The 11,065-nt window shown below is 41.1% G+C and overlaps 1 protein-coding gene across 2 annotated transcripts in view; it reads left to right on the top strand.

The window, feature by feature from the left end:
* The window catches only part of lrch4 (leucine-rich repeats and calponin homology (CH) domain containing 4), a 43,929-nt gene that overhangs the window by 15,619 nt on the left and 17,245 nt on the right, over positions 1-11,065 (top strand). For both annotated transcript variants that reach the window (XM_079669132.1, XM_079669131.1), the window contains exons 2-5: positions 4,986-5,130; positions 6,337-6,466; positions 7,437-7,542; positions 8,778-9,024. In XM_079669132.1, coding sequence (XP_079525258.1) covers positions 4,986-5,130; positions 6,337-6,466; positions 7,437-7,542; positions 8,778-9,024 — 628 coding nt within the window. The remainder of the gene's footprint in view (positions 1-4,985; positions 5,131-6,336; positions 6,467-7,436; positions 7,543-8,777; positions 9,025-11,065) is intronic.

The raw sequence follows: 11,065 nt of genomic DNA, 5'->3' as shown, positions 1-11,065 counted from the left end.
TGAACTCTTCTTGAGGAGAGAAAGGAGGAGGGATTTGGTGTAGAGATAATCAAACTTATTGGTGAGTATAGGCTATAATGACTTTAATTTAAAAAGATTATATTTTCTTGTAATTTTGTTGAGTACATTTTGATGCATTTCTGCCAGAGATGATGTGTGTGGCTGCAGTGAAAAGACACTTATGCATTATGTTATTTGTGTTTCTTCCTTTAGTAATGGCATTCATTTTGCTACATTAGATACCCGTCTGTGATGCAACACCCTGTTATACTGTGTTTCTGTATAATATTAATGGTTTCTATGGCCGTGACGTCATAATGATGGTATTAAGAGTTGGATTTATTCAGGTAGGAAACTACTGAAGGCCTAGGTGTGAAATGCATGGCCCGCTACTGTTAAGTATAGGGAATAAATGTAGTCATTGCAAGGTGCTCACAAGTATAGTACTGTACAAATGTGTGTATGCATGTGTTGTGCAGCAAATATGTTTGTAGTATAAATAAGTTCCATCCAAATCATCTCTCTGTTTTTAAACCAAACTAAAGCTCTCAGATGTGTAGTTTTCTGCAACAACAAAAACTGAGGTTAGACAACCCCTCCATCTCCCCGAGCAGACACCACACACACACTCTCTGTCTCTCTCTCTCTCTGTCTCTCTCTCTCTCTCTCTCTCTCTCTCTCTCTCTGTCTCTGTCTCTGTCTCTCTCCTCTCTCTCTCTCTCTCTTCCTCTCTCTCTCTCTCTCTCTCTCTCTCTCTCTCTCTCTCTCTCTAACACACGTTTCACTGCTATTTCAACCCCCATCTATTGTTCAGACAGCCCCCCTCCAGCTATGGGACAGTGAAGACTGAGAGATCAGGCTTTAGAGCTACTGTACAGTATCATCTAGCTACTCTCACATTTTTCACACACACACACCCACACACACACACAAAATGAACCATGGGGCTGTATTTATTAGGCCATGTGAAATGGGTGAATATGAAACACTCGGTCTCGTCTTTGTTCATTCTTACATCGTCTCGATAATAGTAAATGGCTTATTGGTTAAGTATGTAGTAGTAACAAATAGTTAGACCACATTTCCCTTCATTTACTTCCTTTCTTATTCATACGTATGATCAGCTATTAGCTAATTTTAGAGATCAGAGAAAGATTTGTTTTGGTTTTTAAATTAGTAATAACTTTTAATTAGATTTTTTTTTTTATAGTTTTGTTTTAGAATGTCAAAAGTAGTGAGAATTGGCTTAAAATGCCTTCAGATTGCTTTCCTGTCTGACACTGTTTAAAAAATAAAAGTATCTACTTTACTCTCACATAAGATAAAGCAGTGCACAAATGTACTGTAACGAATCAATGTTGACATAAAACCATTAAGTAGTTATTAGAAAAGTGGCTGATTAATTTCCTGGCCATCAAATAATCAGCCGCAGTTCTGTATCCTATATATCTTAAAAACAAAGACTGATAATGGTCATAAAGAAACAACTCTTAAGATGAAGCCGGAAGCCAAAAAGAAATCCATTCTGAAAACACTCATTTAACTGTACAAGAAATGTATTCCAGTGTAGCTGCACAATGTGTGTCATATCAATCAGTTGTACTCCATACACCATGCCCCATTGTTACTATATCCCATCTTACTGTACACAACAGTCAAAGTTGTATTCTTTCTTTCTGATTTTTGTCATTTTTCCGACTGCAAACCATAGAAGCCCTAACAAAGAGAGGAAGCCCTGCTGCTCCCAACAAGAATCAATAGAGAGCCATTGGGCTGTCTGCCATTGACAGGCTTCTGTCTCGTGCTGCTACCAGTGAGCGCTCCGTGCTAATGCTGCTATTTGGAACCACTATATAGACAATCTATTGATGCTTTATTGTGTCTGCTGCATGCTCACTATTCTTTTATCCCACACACAGCCTGATGTAGAGTTCAGGCCACACAGAGAAGAGGATATGTTAATGACAGGGTCAATATGAGCACGCCCAGCACTACTGTCATTAGGAGGGGGGTTGGAGAACCTAAAGGTAGGTGTTAAGGAGAAGCAACATATACAGAGGATGGTGGGGGATGATGTCTAAAATGGATCTGCCATTAACAGGGATTTCAATCCCCCAATACATCTCAGTTATAGGTACATCTTCATTGTTGTTAATGTGGGGTTTGGAGGAGTGAAACCGAATATATTGGTTTTGAGAGGAATTTGATTTATTGACTGCAAAAGTGGTAAAAAAAACCCAGATCTAATGTTAGGGCTTTGAGAATGTGTGTTGTTTCTTTTGTAATTTCATTGCGTTTTAAGTGATTTATTTTTTAGATCAAAGAAATTAGAAAATAGAGAATTCAATCATAAGCAAATAATTAAGGGCTGCAAATAATGCTTATTTTTGTTTAGACATGAATCCAGTGTTGTCATGATTTACCCATGATTACATACAGTATGGTATAAAATGGCAGAAAGTAAACTAACTTATATTTTTCCACGGCAGGCAAATGCCAAAATGTTTACATGAACAAAAACGAGTGTCATAGGGGAATTTATTCTTAATTTGGTTCAACTCTAATTGAAAGCATGTTGCATTCATCAAAACATGACTTAATATCTGTGCTAAAACTTGAACAATACTAGTATTATTGGTGGAAATGCATTCCTGACTTTTAACATCTAACCCAATCTTTCCAAAAAAAAGAATCTCTAAAATGGATGGCTATATTCAAAGAAGTCAATTGAAAGTATGTAGAGTAACTGTGAACAGAAAGCAGCCTAGAGCTCCTTTAGGCATTGCTCAGGCTCTGCACTTTCCCTCATCACCTCATACCTCAAAGACCGCACCTACAGGGTTACTTGGAGAGGGTCCGAGTCCGACCCTTGTCAATTAACTACAGGGGTCCCTCAGGGCTCTGTTCTTGGTCCCCTCCTCTTCTCCTTGTACACAAACTCCCTCGGATCTGTCATTAGCCCGCATGGTTTTTCATACCACTGCTACGCTGACGACACCCAATTAATTCTGTCCTTTCCCCGCTCAGAGACCCAGGTCGTCGCAAGCATCTCTGCTTGTCTAGCTGACATCTCTCAGTGGATGTCTGCTCACCACCTCAAGCTCAACCTTGACAAGACTGAACTGCTTTTCCTTCCGCGAAAAGATTGTCCCACTCTTGACCTAACAATCAACATCAGCACCTCTGTTGTTTCCCCGACTCAGACTGCAAGGAATCTGGGTGTGACCCTAGATAATAAACTGTCCTTCACTGCAAACATCGCTGCTACAACCCGCTGCTGCAGATATACGCTTTACAACATCAGGAGGATACGTCCCCAGCTGACCCAGAAAGTGACGCAGGTTCTGGTCCAGACTCTCGTCATCTCACACCTAGACTACTGCAACTCCCTCCTGGCTGGTCTACCTGCCATCCGACCTCTGCAGCTCATCCAGAAAGCAGCTGCTCGTCTGGTCTTCAACCTTCCTAAATTCTCCCACACCACGCCGCTCCTCCGCTCACTTCACTGGCTTCCGGTAACTGCTAGAATCCACTTCAAGACACTGGTACTTGCCTACCATGCTGCGAATGGATCTGGCCCTTCCTACATCCAGGACATGGTTAAACTGTACACCCCAGCACGTGCACTCCGCTCTGCATCGGCCAAACAGCTCGCTGCACCCATACTGCGAGGGGGACCCAAGTTCCCATCAGCAAAAACACGTGAGTTTGCTATCCTGGCTCCAAAATGGTGGAATGAGCTCCCCATTGACATCAGGACAGCAGATAGCTTACACATCTTCCGGGGCAGACTGAAAACTCATCTCTTTCGACTCCACTTCGAGCGATAGAACTATTAACAAAGCACTTATATACTAATAAAGGACTGGCTTATCTAAAACCAGTTGAGTAGCACTTGAAATCTTTTAGCTCTATGAAACCTGATATACTTATATGATTCTGTTTTCTTCAAGTTTGTATTTTGTTGGTCGAACGCACTTATTGTAAGTCGTTTTGGATAAAAGCGTCAGCTAAATGCAATGTAATGTAATGCTCACCCAGTCCGTGTGGGTTCCTGACGCTTGTGGTTTTAAAAAAATAGTGTAGATGCTGTCGTTTGGCTCAAAGCGGCACAACATAAAACCAAAGTATGAATTTGATTGATATCACCTGGGTTAAGATCTCTGTTGGCGGTTGGATACAAAAAAATGGTCACAAAAAGCTTATGTTACATGCCGCGGGCAATAGAAGTGTAACAAAATATATTATAAGGTGCCAGCAGTCAGGATATCTGGGCCTCTGCTGATGCCATTTACATTTCTCTCTTTCGGGTGAATACTCAACCTTATATGGAAGTACTTTTCCAACGTATGCACCCATCTAACTAAACTCTTTACCCACATTTGCTTTCCCAAGTCTTTTCGTCTTGGTTTGGAAACATTTGTTTTTGATTCCATCAAATTCTTTGTTGATTGTCTCGAGGGAAAATAAGTTTATTTTCGATTGAAAGCTCTCCTTCTTTATTATTATTATTATTATTATTATTATTATTATTATTATTATTATTATTTTGAATGGCATATGTCATTATTTCAAATTGGAAGTGAAAGGAAACATGAGGGCAGAGGTTAATGACATGGAACACAATTTAGAAATGGTACATTGGTGTTCATGGTTTTAATTTTTTAACCGCTGAATCTCCAAGATGCCCCAAAGCTCTCTTTTCTACAGCTGTGCATAATGAAAAATGAAATGCTTCACCCTACCTGAAGCTCTCTTTCCTGAAATTCCACTACATAAATCAAAAAGAGATCTGGCCTAAAACAATCGCAAGATATTTTGCTATCCCCATTCCTACTGAAATTCCATCCCAAGTTTAAAAGTTTGTAGAAAGTTTGTTCATTACTTTCCGATGGTGTCTCACTGTTCTCTGGGTGGTTGCCGCATGAATACTGGATCAACTCTGATGGACCAGTCTAATGTTTGGTCGTTTTGTCTGTCGTCAGATCTGTCCAAGAACCGCCTGTGTGAGCTGCCGGAGGAGCTGTGTCAGTTCATCTCCGTGGAGACGCTGAGTCTTTACCACAATGGGATGCGTTCATTGTCCCCCAGCCTGGAGAACCTGCAGGCCCTCACCTACCTCAACCTCAGGTAACTCAGCACCACGGTCTGCATCTAATCCCCTCATTTTATTGTACTTTTAATGACATTCACACTAGTTTTACAGGTCTCTAAAGTTCACATTTAAAATGTACCCTTCTGAAAGGGGCCTAACACACAAAACTCCCATCCGACACACTGATGGCTCCATCGCCTCCAGTCTGGACAACTCCTCTTAAAGAAAATCATTTGTGTTCCTTACAACTTTGGTCATGTTTTCAAAGATTCATACGTCATTTCTATTAGCTCTGCAGTTAAAAACTGTTTTGGATGGGTATTCGTTCGGAAAATGCACCAGACTTCACCAAGTTAAGTGTGAATAACATAGAAAGAGCCTATGAAGTTATGGAATTTGTTATCCAGCATTTTCCTCTAATGTACATACGTTTACTTGGAAAAGATCAAAAGGAATGCACCCAAAATGATTGTAAAGATCTTGGACAGTTTGCACTCAGCTGTGGAAAAGGTCAAAGTTTAACCAGTAAGTGGGTCTTTTAAATTCATGATAATACCAAATTGTAGATCGTTGTAATTATCTTTTAGTTTCAAGTTTCTCTTGAAGCTACTACAGTCAACATTTTGCATCCATTTCTCAGTTAGCAGATTGCAGGTGCAGACGCCTTTTTTAAAGTGCAGCTGTTTGAACTTCAGTGTTTGTTTATGCTGGAGATGAAGGGAGGCCGTACAAATCCTGTAAAACCTTACAACTACACATCTACACCTACACTCCTCTCTCCTCCATACTATAATGTTACTGTTGCTAGGAGACGGTGGCTATTAATACAGGCAGCAAGAGTGCAAATATACTGAATAAAATGTTTGAAAAGATGATAAGTAGCTCCACATTGTTCATAGGCCAGCTGCTGTATATTCTCACTGAAACACATTGTTTTTACTTGTCTGAATTGTTATTAATCTAACTAGAACAAGAATGTATCAGTGATCACATCTTGAACTCAATGCCTTTTAAATTGTGTGTGTGTGTGTGTGTGTGTGTGTGTGTGTGTGTGTGTGTGTGTGTGTGTGTGTGTGTGTGTGTGTGTGTGTGTGTGTGTGTGTGTGTGTGTGTGTGTGTGTGTGTGTGTGTGTGTGTGTGTGTGTGTGTGTGTGTGTGTGTGTGTGTGTGTGTGTGTGTGTGTGTGTGTGTGTGTGTGTGTGTGTGTGTGTGTGTGTGTGTGTGTGTGTGTGTGTGTATAGTCGCAATCTTCTGTCCAGTTTACCCCCATCGGTGTTTCAGCTTCCCCTCCTGCGAGTGCTCATAGTGAGCAACAACAAGCTGTGTTCACTACCTGCCTCCATATACTCCCTCACACACCTCCGGCAGCTGGTATGATTCACACACACACGCCGATTTCTAGGATTCCTCCAATTCAAATAGCTCTGTTAGCATGACCATAATGACATACAGTATTGCCAAAGCTTCGTACTATTACGTCATCTATACATAAATATACATCTGTAATGTACTGTTAAGTTTTCTTCGCTGGGAAAACCATATACTTTTTAAACATGAACTAGAAAATTAACTTACAAAAAGATTGGCTATAAAGCTATTGATTATAGTGCAGGATAATGCTAATGGGAAAATGCATATAAAATATAATAATAGAAATAAGAGTTTTGAGGGCTGAGGCTCAGTCATTCTGATTCATGTTGTCAGGCAGACAGACTTCTTTCATTTCACCTAGTCAGATTTTTTAAAATCTTTTTTTCAAAAATAATTGAGGATGCCCATTATTGAATTTTGGCAAGAATGATTTCAATGCAGGTTTGAATTCAGGGCATTGTGTGAGGAAGTGCTGCTCTGTTTCCAAAGCAGTTCCTCCACACTGTTGGCATAATCGCTCCTCTTTCGGCAGCCATGTTTTCTTTTTGCCTGTTTCTATGGCCACGCAGCACTTTCTCAACATCACAGTACACAGTATTTGTGGGTCATAGACTTCTAAAAAGACACGTATTAAACATGGTGGTCAGTTTTGGAAATATATATGTTGCACTGTTGGAGGAGCCTGGGGCCGTTTCTCCATGTCGAGTAAACCTACTGCAGAGCCACTGTTTCAAGTATACGACGTCATCGAGTCGCGCCGAAGGACTGTTTAAATGCATGTTGAATGCCCCGCATTCGGCGCCACTCGATGACGTAGTATACTTTAAATAGTGGCTCTGCAGCAGGTATACTCGACATTGAGAAACGGCCTGTGACTTCAGTTTTTCATTGCTATATTTACACTGTAGCTAATTTCCAAATGACAATAAAGCCTTGAATTGAATATTGCCTGTGTGTGCTTCTCTCTCAGGATGTGAGCTGCAATGAGCTGCAGTGTTTGCCAGCAGAGCTCGGACAGCTGGAGTCTCTGAGGGATCTGAACCTGAGGAGGAACCAGCTCACCACTCTGCCTGAAGGTAGAGACTCATTGGAACATCCTTTGACCTCCTTTACATTTCTCTTTCCCACAATAAACCCAGTTCGATCATCTCAGCTCACATTGCACCAGTGCAGCTTTTCTAAATGCCCGCTCAACTGACCCCAGAAACCTCAGCAATGTCTTTGTCCAGTCCCCATGGAGTGATTTGAAAAGACTCATCGATATATCATCTATAAATGTAGAATATAATAACAATATTTTATCCACTGAGCTCCCCTAAGCCTGCAAAGTATCTCCAACACCCTGCTCAAACCATAGCTCTCTAAACATAATGGATGCTAATGTAAAGGATCATTGCATCATTGTTTTGAGCTATGGATTATTTTCATGTAGAGGTATTGACCAGCTTCCGACTTATTGACTAATGGCCCTTACTCAATTAGTGCCTCATTCTCTGGCTCATTAGAAGGAAATGTAAAGGAATACACTTTTGGAAGTACACAGACTTCAAGTGGACTGGCACCTCCTTTTTCTAAATTCAAACTTGGCCACAACTGTTAAAAGTAGCCTGTCCATCTCTGCACTGGTATTAGAGTTGTTGAATATGGTGGACATGTCTGACCTGGCGTTTGATTGATTTAGTGTTGGGAAATTACCTTTCCTGTTTCCTAAGTTAGCTGGACTTAAACATGTATAAAGATGGGGTAAAAAAACAAAACGTAAAGGTAGTCGGAACAGCCATTATTTTGACAGCTCATATTGTAAGGTCATGAAGATGAACATTTGAACAGATGTTATTCCATCACCAAACATGACATGAGTCATGTGATACTCACTTTCTGACATCAAACATTATTTTCCCTGTTTGCTGTTCAGCTACCGTCAATAAAACTCAACACTTCCTGTAGGTTTTCCACCTCAAACACCCTTCCAGGAAATGACGCTTTTAATTTGAAACATCTGTGAAGGAGTTGCTGAATATTTGCAGCTGACAGAGGTTAAAGAGGCAGTCAAAAAACTATAGGAAGTTGCAATTACAAATAAATAAAGTGCTAAAATGTCTAAGTTTCATTTATTGGCGATATGTGCAAATGTAAAAGTAAGAATTAATATGAAATGACGCTGTCCTTTGACATGTGGCTGATAAAAAAATTCTCTATATAACATCCATATGTATATATGGGATTTGATAAATAAATTGATGTTTTGTTAAGGATCACCAATTTGAAGCCCCAATGAGACTGACTGATTCCGTCTTTCTGTACCATCCAGAAATATCCGAGCTCCCTCTGGTCCGGCTCGATGTGTCCTGCAACCGCATTTCCCATGTGCCTCTGTGCTACCGCCACCTGCGGCACCTGCAGACCGTCCTGCTGGACAACAACCCGCTGCAGATGCCCCCGGCGCAGATCTGCTCCAAGGGAAAATACCACATCTTCAAGTATCTCAACATGGAGGCCTGCAAGATAAACCAGGAGGAGCTGGAGAGACACCTGAGGCCCACCGGGTTCAACAGCTGGTGAGGATGACGAGGAGAGGGGGAGGAACTAAAGGTGGAAGGCAGAGGAAAGGCAATTAAAAAAGGAGCTTGTTAGGGAGGAGCAGGGAGGATGAAGCTGGAGATGTGGTACTAACGAGATGGAAAAACTGCTTGTCAAGAAATAGTCCTGGCACTGAACTCGGACTACAGCTACAAACAAATAGAGATACAACAGAACAGATTGCCGTAGTCTTTCTCCCCCGTGAAACCTCCATTGGACTCCTTTTTTTTTCTTTTGGACCATAGTGACATCACTATGGAACACTCGCACTTCTATTGGCTAGCGCTCCAACACATTGTACGTTAAAGGCTAAGGGGCGGGACATCTCTAAGCTGTTGACCAATCACAACAGAGCCTGCCAGCTAACCAATCAGAGCAGACTGGGCTCTGGTTTCAGACAGAGGGTGAAAAGAGGTGCTGCAGCACAGGCTGTATGAGAAAAAGAAAGAGCTTTTTGAACATTAAAGCATGGAGACATGTAGAGACACTAAATACAGATATACACCTGGGGCCGTATTCACAAAGCATTTTATCTTACTGCTAGGAGTGCTCCTAACTCGCGCTAAAACATTTTACGTAGGAGTTTTTTCTTAAAAGTTATTCACAAAGCCGCTGAGACCTACTCATACTAAGGATAAATCACTAAGAGTGAACTAAGAGTGACGCGCCGTTGCTATGGATTATGTCGATTCTCGTGCATGAGTTTAGAAGCGGTCAGTACGGTGATTGGTTGTTCAGAGCAGGCGGTCTCGGTGAAACTCATCCGCAACATCCCACAAACGAGCCCACTAAAACAAGGAAATAGCCTAGGCTAGAAATGTATTCCTATCAAATAGTTATGGACAGTGCAGTTAGCAGAATACACGCATGATGACAAGTTTGTGCAGACCACGATAATGACGTTGTATATGCACGTTAAAGAGAGAGAGCAAACAATAAAAATACGTAAATTGCATTAAATCAAGGAGGCAATTAAAAGCACCCTGCAAACTATTATCCAATGAGCATATTTCCAGCACTTAAACACTTTCAATAACAGCCCATACCGCCGTTCAAGTCCCCCTATCATGATGAATGAAAACAATCTGCGTGTTGATGGAATGTACTTTCTTTCTATTGACGAACACGTCCTCATCTTTTGATGGCGCAATTATTTTTATGTGCGTCCCGTCAATAGCACCGACCACACCGGGCATACCTGCAATTGCCATGAAGTTGGCTTTGATCCTGTGTAGTTGTTGATTGTCCAAAGGAAACCGGATAAACTGTTGGATGATATGTGATCTAGAGAGCGCGTTGATGGTTTGGTTTATGGCACAGCTGACTGATGGTTGCGATATTCCTAAATCGTCGGCATTGCAAAGTTGCATTTTCCCTGTTGCTAAATATCGTAGTGTTGCCAAACATTTTATTTCCGGACTAATCGGGTTATTACTGTTAGTCGGGGATGTTATTGCATCCTGCACTAATTCCACAACAAGTTTGATACCTCACGATTTAGCCTATATCTCTTGATCAATTCAGTCTTCCATTGTCTCCAAAACATTTCGTCTCTCAGCCATTTTCAGATTCTTTGTGAATCGGTCTTACTGAGTTAGGAGTCCTCTCAAGGACTTTTAAGCTCTCCTAAACTTAGGTGCTACTTTTAGGCCTAAAATACTTTGTGAATTGCTTTTAGTGAATAAAATTAGGAGTCCTAAATTTAAGACTGACACGCCCATTATGCTTAGGAGTTTCTCCTAAATTCGCCAGTTAGGAGCTACTTTTAGCCCTAAGATCCTTTGTGAATACGGCCCCTGAACATCAGCAGGAGAGGACTTTTTAAAGTATAGAGACACTACATACAGATATACACCTGGGGCCGTATTCACAAAGCATTTTTATCTTACCGCAAGGAGTGCTCCTAACTCGCGCTAAAACATTTTACGTAGGAGTTTTTTCTTAAAAGTTATTCACAAAGCCGCTGAGACCTACTCATACTAAGGATAAATCACTAAGAGTGAACTAAGAGTGACGCGC

The sequence above is a fragment of the Notothenia rossii genome (genome assembly GCF_949606895.1).
Source record: "Notothenia rossii genome assembly, chromosome: 3".
Taxonomy (NCBI): domain Eukaryota; kingdom Metazoa; phylum Chordata; class Actinopteri; order Perciformes; family Nototheniidae; genus Notothenia; species Notothenia rossii.
The sequence above is the reverse complement of the archived record's forward strand: the minus strand, read 5'-3'. Positions and strand labels throughout refer to the sequence as shown.